Below are 21,549 nucleotides of genomic sequence, written 5' to 3' on the forward strand. Positions count from 1 at the left end.
CTAGTATTCATAAAGTATCACGACATTTGTATTGTAAAGGTCGAATAACTTTACAATCTCCTTGCTTGATCGGGCTGCAATCTGCATACGTTTAACTCTGAGAGCGCTCCTGGTAAGTAGTGACTGACAGTCTGACCTCCGTTCCCCAAACAGCCACCTGCAGTAGTTTATGTCACTCTTCAAAGGTTGCAAATATATGTGACACGCTTTTATGGCTTTTCAAATAAAATCGTGTCAGATATTTTTGCAGTTTTCGTTGTGTAACATATAGTATAGTATGCTGCGGGTGACTAACATACAGTAGATGACTGTATTCTTTTGAAGTCATTAACCAAATCATTTTCCTGCTTCCTATTGCGTTTGCCTTTTTTTTGTTGAACCGTTGTTGAAACGAATTTTCGATATCTGGTTCAGGTTATCGGTGGGACTTCCTCAGGTGCCGCAGCCGAATGGCATTTCTGCGACGCGAAACGAAAACGAAACGCCGCGAAAGGTAGTCTGGCTCTGTCGTGCCAATACGCACGAGCGATAGAGATAGATATCTGCGAACGTTTCGTTTCGTGAGCGTTTCGAGAGAATTTGTGCCATTCGGCTACGTACCCAGACCTCCTTAGTTGTCTTATCATATGTTGTCATTATGTTATATGTATAGCCGGCATGAAATGTTGTCAGTAACTCTCGACAGTCATCAGCAATAACATGTTACTTTTCAAAGGTCTCAAAAACATATGACACGACGCTCTTAAAACTCTATACACACGATCATGTCAGATATTTTTGCGACCTTCGATGAGGAACATGTCATTGTTGGTGTGTGACTGTTAGGGCGAAGAGTATAGTGTAGGTACTTTACCGGAACTCGCTGGTTTCTTTGATACTTTCTTCACACACTACTTAAGGTTACTTTATCTAACAGCGTTACTCATAATGCCTAACCGCACTTCCTTCCTGCATTACAAGCATTACCAGTTCTTGCCTTTCACTCTCGCTTACGAAACCCGTATTCTTGACATTTTATCTTTTGTTTATGTTTATTGGTTAACCGCCGAGGTGGCAATGTCCTCGAGAGTTGGCGTTACTTTGATTTGCAAGTTGACGGCGGAATTCATCAACATTGCTTAGTATTGTATTTATTTTTGTTTTTTGGACATGGGTATCTCCTAAGCTTTTTCGAGCTTCGTTGTACCTATCGTACAGTCGAGGCCGGTTCATGAAAATTTCCTTGTGTACTTTGTTCTTCCTTGTGTACTTGTGTAATTAACCGTAGTATACTTTGGGACTTTTGTCGCTGTACTCAGCAAGAAGAAGTAGAAAGTGTTCAAAACTATCTAAAGAAAAGACAAATTCATTCCTTACAAAAGCTGGAGAATCGCTTGTGCTGACTGTACTAATCAAACTAATGAGACTGCTATTGTTCTTTCCAGTGTATTTCGAGACATCATTAATTGCATTTGCTGTTAAAGACCTGTCTTAATGAGCACTGGAGGTATTAATTAATCTAATCAACGTTATTGGTTAAAGATGGGATCCGAATTCCTACAATTGTTGTCGCTGTGAGCAAAAAGGTACCTGGTCTAAATACTTAAACAGTTTATCATGAGCCCACGCATTTGCGTTGCCAGCGAAGAATATAATACTCACTAGAAGAACAACCCCAAGTAACATTTTAGTGCTATAATTTTGGTTTTCGACGCCAAAAGCTACTATAGATGTCGTATAAAGGTTTTCGGCGTGACCGCTTGTCGTATAAAAGCCTCCAGTAACACCTTTTAGCTCTATAAGCTTATACCGCTAAAAGGTGTTATTAGGAAGTGATGTAAACGTTTATATCACCATTTTATAGAGCCGCTATAGGCCTGGTCTATAACAGGATCAAATATGACTACTATAGATCTATATTATTGTATAATGGTGTTAGGAATCACTGCTATGCAATCAATTTGCGCTATTAAGGTTCCCGACAAGCCGCTATAGTTGTTGCGTTATACAGCTAAAAGGTGTTATTAGGAAGTGATGTAAACGTTTATATCACCATTTTATAAAGCTGCTATAGGCCTGGTCTATAACAGGATCAAATATGACTACTATAGAACAATATTATTATATAATGGTGTTAGAAATCACTGTTATGCAATCAATTTGCGCTATTAAGGTTCCCGACAAGCCGCTATAGTTGTTGCGTTATACAGCTAAAAGGTGTTATTAGGAAGTGATGTAAACGTTTATATCACCATTTTATAGAGCCCCTATAGGCCTGGTCTATAACAGGATCAAATATGACTACTATATAACAATATTATTATATAATGGTGTTAGAAATCACTGAGCCCGTGTGGTGACGGGTTAAGAATAGAGTGGCACTGAAACTTGAGTAGTTTCATGTGCTCTGTCTACCCCTTCATGGGATACAGGCGTGATTGTATGTATGTATGTATGTAGAAATCACTGTTATGCAATCAATTTGCGCTATTAAGGTTCCCGACAAGCCGCTATAGTTGTTGTGTTATACAGCTAAAAGGTGTTATTAGGAAGTGATGTAAACGTTTATATCACCATTTTATAGAGCCGCTATAGGCCTGGTCTACAACAGGATCAAATAACCTACTAAAGAACAATATTATTGTATAACAGTGATTCCTACTGTTATGCTATCAATTTGCGCTATTAAGGTTCCCAACAAGCCGCTTATAGTATTTTTAGTAGTCGTATTTTAACAGAAATTAAAACCTAAATATACCACTATTTTGCGATATAGTGGCTTTGGAAAACACTGCTACAGTATTTAACACTGTAGTAGTGATATGAATACCATTATAGAGCTATTTTGCTGTATAATGAAGTTTTCAGGATACGTTTATATAGCTTTGAAAAGCGTTAATAGTCGGTCGTCTAATGCCTTTTATATCTCATCGCCGTATACGTCACAATTACTCTTTTATATCACAGAACTGTGGAATAATGGTTTCGGTATCTCTTTTAAAACACAATAGCGTTATAGCTGAGTTTGCTATATGTTTTATAAAAAAAAATGTTTAGAAGATCTTTATATAGTAAAACATTGAAAACAAGTATTGTTTTCTATATAAAGAACTTATAAGTTAAACTGGATCATAGTTAAAGTCTCATGCAACCCTAATTGAATCCACAATGGCGGGCTTATGGCAGTGAATGCGTATGATAAGTGACATAGTCGAACTATAAAAGCGTATGTTTTACTTCTTGGTTTCATAGTAGAAACTATGGTGCCAATAATTTTATTGTAAGTATTCAATTATATTTATTTATTTTATTCAAAACAGGTATAAATCGAGGGCGCACTTAAAATACTTCATTAAACTAATATTCTTTTAACGGTAAAATTTCCATCGCATACCTTTTTGCAGTAATGATGGAATTATACGAAATCCAAATTATTTTGATTGACACTAAACTTCACAAGTTCACACGCCACTTTTCATAAAGTTCCTCGTTTAGAACAGTTTTTGTTAAATATTACACATTAAATTATTTTAGAAATTTCATTCATTCGCATTAAAAGGGACGGCAACTGCTATTACAGAACAAAAAACCTGTATAACGGAATCTCAAATGCTACTATAGTATAAATTGATACTATAATAGCGTTACTGTGTCCTCTATGTCAACAAATTAGCACAATAGTCATCATCACATCACCATTATAGACCTTAAACGTCACGGATGATACTGCTATAGCCCTATTATATCACTAAATGGCTGCATAATTGCGCCAAATCGGCTCTACAGTACCAATATAGACTATTTATAGGACCATTTAATGTGATTTAATTTGGTGCTCTCGACCACTATAGGACCAGAAATTGTTACTTGGGACGCCAATTCCATACAAAGGTTGCAAGCGTTCCCACTGACGGAAGCAAGCATAGATACTGTTTGTTTTAAACTGTTAATAATCATGAACTTATGCAAGGGATTTGAAGATGAGGAAAGGTGTTGAGTCATCCTCATCAAATATTTTTCAAAAAATATAATACTAATAAGTATTGAGTTTTCGTCCCTTGTTGATTATCAAAGCGGACCCCAGGCTCCCATGAGCCGTGCCGTGGCGAATGCCGGGATAACGCATCAAGGAGGAAGACAATTGAGTTTTCGTCTCTTCGTCTCGGCACTACTGTGGTCCGGAAAAGATTAGGTTCGATTGTGGTTCGATATGATTTTGATCACTTAGGTAAGTAACTAAGTACAACAGTGATAAACCTCAAATGGTTACCCACTTATCCCATAACGTAACTTAACAATGCGAGCAAAAAAACAATAGCATCGTTACCTGCCTCTCACGCTGGTACTGTTATCTCTAATATTTGCTGGATATTAGCACCTTTGGTGGTATATAATAAGGGCTATAATGTAATGAAGCATTGGATTGGCTGGTAATACAATAGATACGTGGTTAGTGCATTTTGTAACTGCAAGTTTAATTGGGTGCTATTTGGGTGGAAAGAAGGTAGGACTTCGTTTGAAATTTTTCCTGTTATGCGAAAACACTGGCTGCATGTGCTAACAAATACGTGTAAAAAAAACGTCATTTTATTTGTCATATTTCGACAAATCGTAGCTTTAAGTTAATTTTTTAATAGTTTTATAGATTATTTTAGTGAAAACCCCAAATTTTTGGTTAAAATGGCATCCGGAGAACCCAATCTACAAGACTGTCCGTACATTTGCCCGAGCGAGCGAGGGAAGCACCCGGGGTCGCAGCAGTATGGCGTGGCGGGCGGCGGCTCGCACGAGAACCCCTACGAGCGGCCCTACGTGCCCGGCCAGGTGCAGCCCCCCGTGCACAAGGTGTACCCCGCCGGCTCCCCGCCCACGTACCTGCCGCAGCCCACCGAGAGCACCAGCGGAGACTTCCTCGGCATGAGCGGCGTCGGGCCCTGGGCCGCCGGCCACCTCGACTGGACCCCGCAGGCCGGCATCACCGGCGTGCGCCCCGTCGTCGACAAGTACTCCATCACCAGGTACTCCACCGGCGAGTGGAGGAGGAACAACGAGGCTGTCCTCACGCCCCGCGCCACCGACAAGGCCATAGCCATGGAGAAGCAGTTCAAAAAAGAGATAGCGGACACTTTCGACCAGATTCAGAACGCACAGAACGACTCCAACAACAATTTAAAGAAAAGAGTTAAAGATTTGTCGTCGTGGCAGAAGAAAGTCGAAGCCGCGGAGCACGCCATCACCGAGGAAATAAACATACTGGACGAATACAGGGCGAGATTGAAGGCCGCCTGTCGGATCCTCATGCTGCCCGAAGCTATCGCTAAAGAATGCCTCGAACTGAGAACGAGTCGCTACGAGCCCGACCTGGTCCGAGATGACGCCGAGCAGGAGCTGGTCAACGAGGTCGCGATAGTCGGCGAAATACGGAGAGTTTTCACCGAAACTCTGGCCAAAGCCGAGAATCAAATGTTGAAAAATAAGGCGGCCAAAGCGGCTATCGAGTCGGACTGGAGTGATAAAATGTTAACTTTAAAAGTTGACAAAAAGAATTTAAGAATGTCACCAGAATCTTCCCTGATCCTGGCGCACCCCGGTGTGGCCAGGTGGCCCGAAAACGGTACCACTAAAGAGTACTGGGAGCATTACTGCAGCGAAAGCATCAGGAACTGTGACGACGTCAGACACGAGTCCGAGAATTTACGAGGCGACCTGATGACCGCTATCACGAAAGGAGCTCAGGACTTAAAGACTCAAGGCGACAGGACGAACATGGCGTTGGTAGATTCAATCGTAGCCACGCAGCAGTGTTGCGACCACCTCGAGAAGAACCTGAAGGAGAATTTGCAGAAAACTGCCGACGTGGAAAACTTGATCGATTATCTTAATGAGTCTCTGAGGAAGGTCGATGCAAGCACGAAGTTGTCCGAGACGCGGTTGCACGGGAGGAACTACGAGCGGCCGAACGTGGAGAACTGTAGAGATGAAGCTCAGTACGCGCTGATAGCGGAGCACAAGTTGATAAAGGAGAAGGCGGAGGCGCTGCGGGGGCAGGCGCGGCAGGCGGAGGCAGTGCGCAGCGAGCTCATGAAGTACCGCGGCGAGCTGGAGAAGGAGATCGCCTGCAAGAGGAAGAGCCTGAGTATCAACGAGGATAGGTGCGCCAGGGCGAGGGCCCACATGCCCACGCCGGAGGATTTCGCCGCGCTCTGAGATTTTATGTCGTTGCTCAATAAATAACTTGTGCATGAACAATATTTTTCCTTATTGTATCTGTTGCTGAAGACGGTCAAGTAAATCTTATCACTATTTAGTTTATGATCACAAATGTATATAGTCTGAGCAATTCCCGAAAAGTTTGTACATTTGGATCACGTCTCCGATTTTGATAAAAATTGGTACGCTGATAGAATCCATGATGCTGAGCAAGATCCACTAAGGTTTCCCAAAATGTCCTAGGCAGTTTGTATGAAAAACCTTCCTTTTTGTTACCAGATTTCTATACATTTTCGGTAACAAAAAAGAAAGTCAGCCTAGGACATTTTGGGAAACCTAATAGTGGATCTTGCTCAGCATCATGGACTTTTCGGGAATTGATGATCTCAGAAACTGCAAGCTCTCAAGTCTCAAGTAGGTACTCTTCTGTGTCGATGGCTTGTCAAAATGGGGCTTCCACATATTGCACACAAAATACTTATAAGTATAATAATGGCTTTATCAGGTTCATTTCCTACATTCACCAACCTACATCAGACGACATTAATGATCTCGAATTACCCAACAATAATTAAAGTATGCAACAAATATACTTAACCCGGATTTAGCTTTTGACCAGTATCGCCTAATATCATTATTTCATCTCATAATATTGTATCAGTTTCATCGCTTAGTTACGCATTGCATCAACGAGGTAGCGCATCAAATGTGAGGGGTAAAAGTGGGGCGGACAACAATGACAGACGCTGTGAGAACTCATTATACAACCGTATACTCCGTTATGAAAGGTCCGTTTTGAGTTTACAAAATTGTATTATGTCGATTACCTGATAAGATTGTACGTATGTTGATTGAGTATTAATTAATATATATTTTAGGCTCTCGTTGAGTGGCAGTATGGTGGCAGTATGTATGTATGTATAAGCTTTATTGTACTACATAAAGGAAACAAAAGAGACACAGTTACAGAGTCAGTAATATACAATGTAGGCGGACTTATCCCTTAATGGGATCTCTTCCAGTCAACCTTTGAGGAAATGAGTAGGAGCGAATTAATGATGAGTGACAAATTTAAAAATGTACAACCGCAAGCAGCAAGCAGTGATGGCGAGATGTAGGCCAGAGGTCAAACCTTGTTTTCTGGTGAATTTAATTCTTAATGTTCAGTTGTTTCATCCTAAAAGTGAGTGAGAGCTTAGGTATTTCAAGGACAAGATCTGCGCTCAGCGCATGAATTGCTATTTAAATGTAAAATTTTACCAGTAGCACAGAATATATAATCTAATAGGTGGTTGATATCTGGCCCCGTAGCCGAATGGCATTATTTCTGCGACGCGAAACGCCACCGAAACGCCGCAGAAAGGTAGTCTGGCTCTGTCGCGCCAATACACAACATGGATAGAGATATATAGCTTGAAAGAGAAGTTTCGTGAGTGTTTGTGCATTTGGCTACGCACACAGACGTTTTTGAGTCTGACGCGTTTGTAAAACCATATGTTTTAGCAAGTTTTAGTGAAAATAAAAATTCTTCTCAAAAACTTCTCCATTGTTAAGATAAATTAATATATCTTATATTATCAGATTATCATTTCCGAACACGCATTGCGATCCACCCCGTTTTGCTTTTGTGTTAATTGGTTTGCGCAAGCGCAGCCAATCAACAGTTAAATGGATGTAATTGCAACTGGACTGTGTAATCGTGTAATCGCATCCGACGGATGCACTTTCTAAGACTAGACTGAACTTTGCTTCAAGTATTTACCCTCAAACACCTACGGACTGTACGGATGTAGATATTACAGAGTATTATTTATTACAGAGTATATATTCTGATGTGGTAGGGCCACCTCCCATTTGTTTGTTTTATTTTTATGTGCCTTTCTTCCCGTGGGTGTCGTAGAAGGCGACTGTGAGATATGGGTTAAATTGTGGCGTAGGCGAGAGGCTGGCAACCTGTCACTGCAATGTCACAGTTTCATTTTCTTTCAACCCCTTACTTGCCAAGAGTGGCACTGAAGATTTAGTAGTTTCATGGGCTCTGCCTACCCCTTTATGGGATACAGGCGTGATTGTATGTATGTATGTATTTTTATGTAGGAAATATGTAAGGTAAATAATAGATAAGATGTATTAAATTGGGACCAAGTTGGACAATATTTTAGAAGAGCATATTTTAGAGTCTGTTCCGGGAGTGTTCGGAAAGAAAAGAGTCGTGAAATGTAAGTGTACATTGACTGTTAGGTCTTTATCTCTTTAAACCGCTGGTCACTCGCTGGTGTCAAAAATAATAAGTTCCTACTTTTTAGGGTTCCGTACCAAAAAGGTACAACAGGAACCCTTATGGTGCGACTCTGTCCGTCTGTCTGTCCGTCTGTCACATTCCTAAATATCTCGAGAACTACTAATGCTATCAACTTGAAATTTGGAATAGTTGTGAACATTGTAAACCTCTACAAATAGAAAGTATAATTTTTTTAAATATATTAATTTTAATTGTAGAAAATGGCCAAAATGAAAAGGGGGCAAACTGTAAATTTCAAGTTACTAGGTCAAGTGGGGTATCGTTGGAAAGAGCTCAAATTGAACGTAAATAAGCTATTTTTTATAATTTTTTTGTTGTGGAAAAAAAAAGAATTTTGAAGGGAAATGTAAAAAAAAATACTGTTCCCCCCTTATCTCCGAAGTTTACCAACGAAAAATTATGAAAATTTTAGTAAACATTGGTTTTATGCTATATATTACAGGAAAAATATAATCGTGTTTGTATTTTGAATACTTTTTTTTTTTATTCACAAAAAACTTTTCAGATTTTTACTTTCAATTTACCCACCCTTGCGGATGTATATCGTACTTCAAATTAATACGAGATGTTACGTAAACCATCTTCTGTCCAATAAAGTAAAAACTGTTTAAATCGGTTAACATTATAAAGAATTATCCCTGAAAAACCAGGTCGCGCAAATTAGTTAGCAAATTGACCGGGAGATGGCGCTATACACTATAATACTCATTAGTGCCTATACTTTTGTCTTCTTATCTAGTCAAGTCATTAGAGTTATATGAAAATATGAGATTATTTTTACTAGGTAGTTTGAAAGAAAGTTTGTACGGAACCCTCGGTGGGCGAGTCCGACTCGCACTTGGCCGGTTTTTTTTATTGCGTAAACGTCGATAAAATCACATCTACCTACATAGAATATTTACAGGCAAATTATTATGATTTTGGGTGGAGATGAATGATATAGGTTGGAGAAATTTTAATAATCATGCTGTCACGACTATACCTGATACATATAGCTGTAGTTAAGGTACTTTCCCATGCATTAGCTCCAGCAATCCGTAAAAACTAATTCCAGTAGATAATGCGACTGACTGACCAGTAGAAAGCGAACTCTCTAGAGAAAACTGTCGCTTTTCTAACTGGTAGGAAACTTGACCAGCGCAGGGTGCCTAGCCAACGACACAAGACACAATCGCTTACCTACGCTTCGTAAGCATTCCATGAAGAAGTCGCTTCACGGTTAGTATTCCAAAAATACGCACTAGGCGTTTCGCTTCAACATTTATTTTGCGAACCGCCAAGGAGTGAAATGCTTTGCCTGAGTCTGTGTTTCCACATGACTCACATGAGTACAATCCAGGTCTCTTTAAAGCAAGAGTAAATAGGTATCTCATAGGTAAGCGTGATCCACCGTAGACCGCATCATCACTTATTACCATCAGGTGTGATCGTGGTCAAACGTCTACCTATACAAGTATACATACTTTAAAAAAAAAAAGTCTACCATTGTCCTGTATGGGTGATGATGTAAGAACCTTAAAGGATCTTTGTCTAAGGAATTGTGTAGATTTATGCACAGAAAAATGAACGCCTGTTTTAATCGAAGATAAAGAATCGTAGTAGTCTGTTCGCAAAGAGTCATGGAATGTGGACTTCTCTTTCCGAACAGGGGGCTGATTTTTGAGTCTCACTGTCACTAAAATACCGGTTGAAAACGGTGAATTGCCTATTATTTTTAGTGACAATTTTCTGAATTCGAACGCCGTGAGACTCAAAAATCGGCCCCCAGACTCCACACGAAATATAACGCGTTTGTTCGGAAGCCTATGGGCTCTATCGTAAGTAGCTCTTCATTTCGGCGATCGGAAGAGCTAAGGTCTTCTGTAGTGGCGAGCGCCAGGAGGGTGATTTTTGAATCTCGCATACGGGATTTTGTCACTAAAATACCGGTTGAAAACGGTGAGTTGCTCTTTATTTTCTTTTCAGTGACTATTTTCTGAATTCGAACGCGTGAGACTCAAAAATCGGCCGGGATACTTTCGATCGCCACGTTACGTAGCGTCAACGATCGATTGTGACTTCGGCTAGACCGGCTGAGAATATAGATCGGTTTAATGGCCTTGGCTCATTTCATATGCAGATAATGACGTTGAATAATGAATTTGGAGGCATTATAGATTTGTCTTTCACTACTTTATATAGGCTTTTAATCTTGACGTCTTTCTAGTTAAGTACCTACAATACTTAGGCCAAACTTTTCACTTTGCCATTTTTGCCTTTTAAAATTAAAAATATGTGGCTCTTTTGGTTATTCATAATTGATAAATACGAGTAAAGCACTCAGAGGACAGCAACCTTTTTTCGCTCGGTTTCGAATTAAATGTGCTAAGTTGGTGCCAAGTCGGATCAAAACACCTGACATTTTTTTTGTATTTAAATAGAAGGTACTTAAATTATTATTAAAAGCTTTAATCTCTCTGTAATCCGTACGATACGTCCGTTAGGGATCAAAATAGGGTAAAAAAAAACCACAAAAAGTCCAAAAATGACAAAATACGAAATTATACATTTACGTTTACTACTCTTACTCCTGCCACATTGAAGGAATAGATGCGAAATCTTTAATAACACAGCATGCAGGCCTTGTTCACTATCTATGAAACAACAAAACTTTTACTTTTTCCACTGCCCTAATTACTAACAAAGCTTTTAAACTATAATTCACGCTCCACGGCGCGCTTGCAATTATTTCGTCACACCACAGATACCGCATGTCACGTCACGACCATATCCATATGTTACATCCATGTTGCTCCAATCGCTCTTTAGTTTTATTGGGCATTTTCCGCAAGTCGACATCCGTCGTGCCTATTTTGCGTGAAATTAACGAGGTAGCACTACTCTAGCCACCCCAGCTCCTCTACGAATCCTAGCAGTGTTTTCAGGTTGCTAAATACCTCTTTCCCAATCGCTCTTTATGGGAGATGCCAATTCTACATACCTAACGTTAGTAACGTACCAGATTTGTGGATTACGTCACGGATAACCTAACCAGAAAATTAAAATTTTGAAAAAACCCCCGTCATAGTGGAGCGATTTTCATTTAGCTTTCAAAAAAAAAAGTCTAGATCGGTTCATCCGTTCGGGAGGTACGATGCCACAGACAGACAGACAGAGAGGTCAAACTTATAACACCCCGTCGTTTTTTGCGTCGGGGGTTAAAAATGACATTGATTGCATGGAGAAGTGAGCAGCGCCCTATAATGTTATTACACTATCGCGTATCTTATTAAATTTATTGTAACCGCACTGTATTTTTAAGTGACCGCTGTATATGTACCCCTTAAGCGCGAAACACACACACCGCGGGCGCGGGTCGGGCGCGGGACCTAGCAGGCGGGCGCGTTTTTCAAACCCTTCACACAGAGCGCGGGCACGGCGGGCGCGGCGGGCCCGACGCGGGTTCTCATTCTCACCGCCATCGATCATCGGCAGCAAATGCACGCGCCCGCCCGACCCGCGCACGCCCGCTGTGTGTGAGCTGATACGCAAACCAAGGAATAACGAAAAAAGCGACCGCCCGTTACCCGCCTCACCCGCTCTCGGTCTGTGGCGCGGGCGCGTGTGGCTGATGTACACGCACCCGCCCGCGCCCGCGCTCTGTGTGTGGATGTACATTTTACGGCCTGGCCACGGACAAGCGCGAATTGCGGCAGCGGCAGCGGCGAGCGGTGAGCGGGAGAAACAAAAGCCTAAAAACGCATTTAGGATGCCACGAACCGCCGCCGCTGGCGACAACGCGCGCGAATTTTGTCGAGCGGCGGGCGGCAGCGGCGCGCGGTGCGACGCGCGGGGGAAACAAACGTACCGGGCTAGTGGACGACGCCACGACTTACAGCGGCGCGACCAGCGATATTAGCGGCACGTATCGGGCGGTTCGCTTCCGACCAAAAAATATTAGACGATTCGCTCGCGAAATGGACTCGCGGAAGCGCTTATCCCGGAAATATTAGATGGGTAACTTATGATTAGGTATACATTTTTTAATGTGATTTTGACGTTACCAAAAGGCTGTTTTTCATACTAGTAAGTGCCATTAATTATTATATACAGAGAGTAGTGTTTTTAGTTATTTTAAATATTTGATACTGAGAATTTTATAGTTGTTTTAGTATTGAGATATGTAATCGAAGGGTTCGATGCTCATTCTGGTGTACTCGTAAAATTTCTCCGGGTACTTTCTGTGTTCTTCATACAAAATTGTAAATTCGCCATGTGTACGTCTGTTAGTTTCGTGTACTCCTTCTCTCAGATTTAAAATATCCTGCCTGAAATATGTGCTGCTTTCGAGAAACTGACGAGCAATTTTGGATAACACCATTTTGAATCCGTCCCCTCCGCTCGATGCCGCTGCCGCGACTGCGAAGTACGTGGCATGCTCCCCGCTCCGCGCTTCCCTACCACGCCGCGCGCCGCCCCGCTCGCCGCTTAGACCAAGTCCGTGGCCAGGCCGTTAAACTGGCTATCACAACGGGCGGCGGGCCCGCAGACGCTCGCACCCGCCCGCGCCCGCGGTCTGTGTGGTTCGCGCTTTATTCATAAACGTTCACTGAAGCTATCAAGCCGATAAAGTTCGTTTCTCCCTTTCCGACGTATTGGTGTGATAGAAAGGGACAAACCAACTTTATCGGCCTTAGTGTACATTTATAAAAGGCTTTCTGTCAATTTTATTGTCCTCATCACATATATAGACGTTTGCATATTTCTTCATCATTCATTAGATATACTTAATATTGGTTTCCTCTGGCGCTGACATCGGTCCCTGTCGCTAAACGTGCCCTGCCAAACTACCAAATAAACAATAGATATGAGAGTGATTAGAAAAAAATATTTAAAAAAAAATATATTGGGGACACCTTACACAGATCAACTTAGCACCAAACTAAGCAAAGCTTGTACTAATGTCGAGGTTCACCACTATCCTACTCTAAATATTATCTACACCACAAGGGGTACTCGCAGGTACACTTATCTGCTTGATCTTTTACGATGTGCTCTCTTCGACCACCTCGACCCAAGTGAACGAGCCGGTCGTGTCTCTCTCCCGCCTTGCCATCGTCCCCACCACTTATTGAACCTACCGCCGTGTTGCCATTAGTATAATATTATTTTACCAATAACCCGTGTATTTTTAGGGTAACGTAATAATGTTGCCACACTTCAAATGTATTTTACTGTTATCATAAGTGTAATTTTAAATAAATCATGACATTCGGCCATCCAGCTTCGTGCATGACTCCGGCGCACGAACCTAAACAAGAAAAGCTAGATCCGTTTTATATATTTTGACAGTCTTGTTTTTCGTAAGGCCATTTTGTGGAAGTTGTAACAGAAAATATACAACTGGTACATAAACTTTTCCGGAAAACGTCTTAAATAAAATGATGATAATATAATCTCTACCTCAAAAGACTATCATGACATTCGGTCTGTTGCATGTATATTTCTGTTCATAATAATGACTTGGTATTTATTCTATCTCGTGTCCGATTTCATCATTCTTATCTAGTTATGAATTCAGTTCAGATATTTTACCTACTTGTCAGCATTCTTTTATTTTGTTGCATGCTTACGTAAAATCTATAAGCATTAGTCAATAAAAAATCTTATTCTGTTTAGAATCAAGCGGAAATAATATTCTTATATAATTTATAACTGTAAATTTTTGTTTATTTTCCTAAAACTCGTTTTAGCATCACTTAAATGTACGTTACATATACCTAATGTCATTGCTAATGTCACAGCCAAAAATCGCTTGCCCTCAACCATTACGTGTCTTTCTCACATTACACCTTTATTAAACATTTAATTATTTTTTTGTTTAACCAATTATATTATGTTGAGTAGAATGATTCTAATCCAATCATTTATACTCCACATTCCCGGAACGATAAGTTCTAAAACCTATGACGTTAGACTACGTATGATTCCCTTTCAAGCTTCAACCTAAGTACTGTTTAAACTTTTCACATCTACAATAATTTTCTGTGTATCCATATCGTAAGGTAATTTTTGATAATAATATGCTTATGGTTTATATCATAAAGAAAAAAACGAAACACTTTTTTTTTACTTGAAGGTACATTTGGCTACTTGTGCTTGTACTCATCTGTTCGTACTGCAATATCTCAAGACATTTTTTTTTTGAAAGTGAGAAAATTATAAATAATAAATCAATATTAGACCATTTATTACGAAAATTTCGATCTTGAATAACAGTGATTTCACTGATTTTCACTCAATATTAATACATTTACCAAATATGCATAGCTATATTAACATAATCCACATTAAGAATAATCGAAAAGTCGTTTGTTAAAGACTTTTAATTAAACATGATGATACTGAAGTCAGGACGTCTACTACTGGGACTTAACTATTAGGAAATTGATTTTAACTTTTATTAATCAATTTTGTTGCAACTTTTTCAAAATGTCAAAATACTCCTTACTAGATATTTTCATTAGAAAATTCTCGTGTAGGTTGTTAATGAAACATTCCCTTTAAGATTTAGGATGTTTTACGCGCATTCTCATCGGTTAACGATCGCTTCATTTGATGTCAGAGTTACACTTCAGTTCTTATTATCAACTCATCAAATGTCATAGAAATTGATCCCATAACTTGGCAAAACATGTACTAAGGACAACATTCACTATTTTGGATTTTTTTTTTGTGTATGTTTAACAATTTGTTCATCATTACGGCTTGTTTTCTTCATATTTTGCATTGATCCATTTTACTAATTACAATACAACTACTATTATTCGATTCGACCAATATTCATGAATCTTTACAGAAAAAAAAATGAGACTCATCTCTGGCTTCACACCATGTTCTGTCAAATCTATATCTAATAGGTTTGCAAACGCAACTTATGTCGATCCTCATGTAAGTTGTAAATTAATTAACTTTCTTGTCTCAACCAGCTGTTAATTATACTCTTACTATCTATATAGTATAACTATCAAATAAAAATAAAGTATTCTGGAAGCTTGTTGCTATAGACAAGATTATGCATTTAATGCCATGTCTTGACACAGGATTCAAACTTTTAGGACCGCGATTGACGAATTGACCCTTACCTCTTATTTAACTGTTAGGTGCATATGCAATGTGTTCATCGCCATTAACTCATTAATCAAGACTCAATCGCCTAAACACTACACGAGCTACACTACACTCTACACGAGCTAAATTAGGTAATTTGATTTTCAGAGGTAAGCTTTTTTTATTTCTTTTTGACACTATTCATCATCAATTATCAAAAGATTCGCACCATTAGAAGTTACGTTTTGCAATGTATTTTTATTTTTCTGCATTTCAATTAGTTTAGAAATAACGCATTGATATTTCAAAACAATACAAACTTGAACACTTTTACAATACGAGTAATTATTTACATCCAACAGTTATTTTACGCTTAAATGAATTATCGTATTGTTTTATTATTATCTATCTTCAACAGCGCGACTCGGCCAATAAAATAATTTCTGATTTCTCTAAAATTGAACATCACGTTGGATATACATCAGTTAATTACGGACATACCTACATAACTTCTCACTTATTCTAAATAAATATCATACGATTTTTAATAAAGTTCTATTAACAATCATTATTAATCTGTTTCCTTTTTTATACGCTAATATAGATTACTACTATATATTATTGCGAGCAGTGTCATAATTATCGTATAAACTTAGGCGATCACTTTTTGTGTTATATTTTTATACGTTCATTTTCCATAATTAATTAAGCAAACACCAAGTACTTCAATATATCTTTTACCATTTTATGACTAGTTACTTGTTTTATTCGCAGGTATAGGGAATAATATTTCTAGAAATGTCATCTGGCTTAGTATATTTTTTTTAACCAGAAACGTTCACTAACGACTCTTCAAGTTTTTATTTTGAAGGGAGAAAAAAAACGGAAAAATTAAGTTTCCGGCGGCATTCGTTATCAGCTAGTTATGCTTCATACAATCGATCATTATGCTTCATGGTTTCTACACAAAGGAATATATGTAAGTACCAATTTACCTATGTACTGAATGTACTTATCGTTTCGCACTCCGTGTCTTCTTTTTTTGGCTCAACAATATACCTTTTCAAATTCATTATGAAAACTATGTCTGTAATTTTATTTATATTTAACACGAATCATGACATTATATGGAAATCGTTTTCACAGAATATATGCCTAATTATCTTGCTTTCTCAATAATGCCAAACTAATTTATTTATACATGAAAAAAAAAACCATAGCTAACAATTGGATGGGTAATTTATTTTTACAGAGGGCTTCATCAGCTACACAAAAGATCTGTATTAAATATCTAGTTAAAATATGACGTCATATCAACTGTTATCATTTTCATTAGTCTATTTAAATTACTTCAGGATTTACACTTTGTGTACCAGAGCCACATATTAATGTGATGCTACGTTTCTTGATCATGTATCTTCAAGACTTATTCAGTCTTAAATTAACTATAGTACGAAGACAAATATTATAGTTATTCAACTTTCAGTAACTAAGATTTGTATAGAATATGTATCCAAAATAGCAATTACTCATTTTTTTTTTTAATCTAGATTCTGATATATAAGGGCTTTACGTTCAGTCTCAATTCAATCACATTTTTGATGCATATTGAACTATACTATTATGTTTCAAAAAAAGTATTCAGTCAAAATAATTTTAATTTTATTTTGACTCCCAGGAAATTTCGTTATTTTGTTTGAAATCTAACCGGAAAACATACATAATTGGTCCTAACAAATTACATCAAAACGTTGAAAGTACTTCGTACCGTTAACAATTATTATTCTTTCCATATCTCGGGTCCATGAAATATAATTTTGACTTGCATGACAATAATAATACTTTGTATTTAATTGCATATCCATACTGCCCATACTGGGTAACTTCTGATACCTTACTACGTAATATTGTCACTTGTCATATTAAATCAATATTTCTATCATATGTTTCCATTTTAATTAAAACTTGTTACTTCTGTCAACTTTAAACTGCTCTGATGTAGGTACTAATTATCCTTTTTAATTTTTTCAATTAATAACAATAAATCATTAAAATTCCGTTATAATTGACGATCTCATATTAAAAGACTTAACAATCTTTCTCTCTTAACATTTGACTTCATTCAGAAACTGATACCCAATTTAACTTATCTCCGTAAACATAGCTAACTAACTCAAAAAAAATATATAGAAGTAGAATCATACCATGCAGCTTTAAAATTTAGTCACATTGCGTACCTACTACTATAGATACAATTTGTCATGTGCTTGTCGCTAATGTATTTGCTTTTGGACAAGTGCAAGTATCATTAGGCAACGTTTCAGGATGATTATATCAAACTTAATCCATGTTTCACAATGAAACATATTCATATTAGTAACAATATCGCTATCCGGTCCAATAAAAAAATCTAAGTAGTTATGATTTTCCGAAGTAGTTCATAATTTAGGTTTCGAATTGTAACAAGGCATTGCTTAAAAAAAAACATCATTTTAACTCCTCTGTCACACTGAGAGAAAATACAACCAGTTTTCATGTTCGTTCAACAAGTTTTTTTGTTAAAATAGCGCCTACGTGCTCTTTGGTTCAAACAACAAGCTACTTGTCATTTGAATCGGCAATATATTTGAATCAACAAGTCGATTTTATAAAAACAACCTGACACATATTGTTTTAAACATACGTTTGGCTGATTCAAACGGATAAACCGCAACAAGTCGAACTTGTTAAATTCACAATGCAAATTTCTCTCAGTGCAATGGCAAATTCCTACGGATTAGATAATATTGGATGTAGGCGTACTCTGCCCCATTCGATTAATATTTTATATCCCTTTGTACGAATTGTCACACATCCTACATCTACAAAGGTAAAATACAATACAATACACTTTATTGCACGCCTCACATAGTTAATCACTTCACTATACTTTCAGTGAATCACTTGATTTGACCATTCATTAGAATTTTACATTCATTAAGGACAACAAGGCACCTACGAGTCCTACGACCCAGAATCGTTGTCCAACTTTGCTTTCATAGAATTCGGAAATGATCAAGATTCATTTCATTTCATTTCATTTCATTTTTATTCAGTAACAATATACATTGTATTCGAATGTCTATAATATAATCCTTAATTAACAATACACTATTTTACAATAAATATAATTATATTACTTACTACTAAATTACATTAAACAAGCTACTATTCATCAAAATTTGGTTTTAACTATGTCATAACATTATTATATTTATACAATTATTGAGATCATTTAAATAAATAACAAACAATGATTTATTGAATATTAGGAAATTTAGTTACTCATCTTTATCATTAATGAAGTCTATCACAGAATAGTAACACTTTTTTATAAGAAACTCTTTCAGTCTTGCATTGAAAACGTGATTATTGGTAATAGTTTTATATTCCACTGGCAGTCTATTAAACAAGAGAACGCTCTGATAACATGCTGCATGTTTCACGATGTTTAGTCTTGGCACTATCCTATTCGACACATCCTTCCTTCTAGTTAACAATCTAGCATTCTGCTCATTCTGGCTTTCATAATGTAGTATATGTTTAATAAAGTCCGTTAGAAGAACGAGTATATACAAACAAGGCACTGTCAAAACCTTTAATCGCAAAAAGTGTTCCCTACATGATTGATACTGAGGAATGCGCACTATGGTTCTAATTGCCCTTTTCTGCATCTTAAACATTTCATCCACGTTATATTTGTAGCTATTTCCCCAGAGTTTTATGCTGTAACGCAATTTGGATTCGACTAAACTATGATAGACCATTTTAAGGTGTTTAGACTGGACTTCATCGCGTAGACTGCGGAGGGCATAGCAAGCAGAGCTTATAGAGTTTCGCAGTGCCTCTATCTCATGCTTCCAGTTTAGTTGGGAGTCTATCTGGATGCCTAAGAATTTGACACTATCTGTCTGTTCTATTTTTATTCCGTTAATACTAACATCCAATACATCAGCCTTATTTGCAGTCGCCGATAGGAGCATAACATTGGTTTTGCTTGTATTTAGCTTTAGTTGGTTTACCCCAAACCACTTACTAAAGGCTCGTAAGGCTGCGCTAACATTACTGTTTAGTTGCACCATGTTGTTGGCCGATATAACGGCATTTGTGTCGTCGGCAAATACAACTAGCTTGGTATTGGGAACAACGTTGCTTATATAGAAAATAAGATCGTTCAGGAATATAATGAAGAATAAAGGACCCAAAATGGATCCTTGGGGCACTCCTCGTGTCACAGTTACTAGTCTGGACTTGACAACCTTCTCAGTACCCCTTGAACCGATCTGAGTTCAATAAACTGTTTCCTGTTTCTCAAGTAGGACTCAAACAGTTTTAGGACCTTGTTTCGGACTCCATAATATTCCAGCTTATTTAAAAGAATCGTATGATCGACCGTGTCGAAAGCAGCGCTCAAGTCAAGGAATAAGCCTGCCACCTTGTTTCTATTATTGATTTCGATCACTGTATCATGAATTAACGTATCAATGGCTTCGCTAGTACCCACGGATTTTTGATAGCCAAATTGTCTACTATTTAATACTTTGTGTAAATTTAGGTGCCTCTGTAGTCGCACTTTCATCAACTTTTCAAAAATCTTTGATATGGTGGGTAGCAAGGAAATGGGCCTATAATTATTCGGGTCACTTTTAACCCCTTTTTGTATATGGGTAACACCTTTGCTAATTTTAACTGATCTGGGAACACACTTTGTTCATAACATTCGTTAAAGAAGTTTGCGAAAGGCACAGCTAGCAGGTCTATATTTTCTTTAATTACCGTGATAGGTATTTCGTCATGGCCCACCGAAGATTTAGGTGCCATTTCTTTTACTAGCCTTGAAACTTCTAGCGGGGTGACACTTTCGTACTCCATGCATTTTTCAATTTTAACTGCATTTTTCTGAAGTAGTTCCGTAGCTGAACTATAGTTTATCGACACGTTATCCTTACTATGGTCGAATATTTTTGAGAAAACGGCTGCCTGATCTTGTGGATTAGTAATTATTCTATCCAATTTAAGTGGTACGCATTCTTTTGATTTTACTTGTGTTTTATTTCTGTGTCTGTTGACTACTTTCCAGATTTCTCTACTTGAGTCACCTGCCCTATTTATTTGAAGCTGTACTGCATTCCTTTTCGCATTTCGTATAACTCTCTTATAGAATGTAAGATACTTATTTCTATAATTTACGATCGCTGAGTCACAGTTTTCCTTATCTATCGTATTCAAGAATCGCTTCATTTTACTCGAGATTCGTATACCCTTAGAAATCCAGACTGCTTTAGGATCTTGTTCTTTTACCAGCTTTTTTTTCTTTTTGAAGCAGGATTTATAGCCATCCACAAATTTCTTAAGAAACGTATTGATTCCCATGTCGTTCCAGTTTTGTTCCAGAATCATTTGCCTAAAGGCCGCTTTGTTTTTGCTGTTTAGCACACGTCGCACTACGGAAATCTTAGGTTTATCTGTTTCCCTTTTCCTAGATTCTAATCTTGTATCACAGAATATACCTGCATGCCCATCAGCTAATTCATTGTGATCAATTTCCATATCTATTATACTCTCAGGGGATAAATTAGATAACACATTGTCAATGCAAGACTCTGAAAAGTTCCTTTTGAAAGTTACATCACTGACAAGTGGTTTAAAATTAAAACAATTCAAAAGTGAAACAAAATCTATTGCTTTTTTGTCACCTTTCAACAAATTTATGTTAAAATCGCCACATATGATGCATTTTTTATTAAAGTAGTGTTCTAACATTTTTTCCAGTTTTTCCATAAATATATCCAGGTTCGTGTCGTTCGGACAGCGATAGCAACAAATAATATAAGCATCTGTTTCACAGTCTCTGACCCCGCACACTTCGAAACATTCAGACTTATAAAGCGATTTACAAAATAACAACTCTTCTGTTTTCCTATCTTTAC

At 37.9% G+C, this 21,549-nt stretch overlaps 2 protein-coding genes across 2 annotated transcripts in view; both read left to right on the top strand.

Annotated features, from left to right (window-relative positions):
• LOC125235351 (LHFPL tetraspan subfamily member 3 protein) overlaps window positions 1–21,549 on the top strand; it is a 55,751-nt gene that overhangs the window by 5,487 nt on the left and 28,715 nt on the right. The gene's annotated exons all lie outside the window — the stretch shown is intronic.
• Window positions 4,553–6,228, top strand: LOC125235334 (tektin-4-like). Its single transcript, XM_048141874.1, has one exon. The coding sequence runs from the start codon at window positions 4,660–4,662 to the stop codon at window positions 6,184–6,186; it is 1,527 nt and encodes a 508-aa protein (XP_047997831.1). The 5' UTR covers window positions 4,553–4,659; the 3' UTR covers window positions 6,187–6,228.

This window comes from Leguminivora glycinivorella, chromosome 2, assembly GCF_023078275.1.
Source record: "Leguminivora glycinivorella isolate SPB_JAAS2020 chromosome 2, LegGlyc_1.1, whole genome shotgun sequence".
NCBI classification, from domain to species: domain Eukaryota; kingdom Metazoa; phylum Arthropoda; class Insecta; order Lepidoptera; family Tortricidae; genus Leguminivora; species Leguminivora glycinivorella.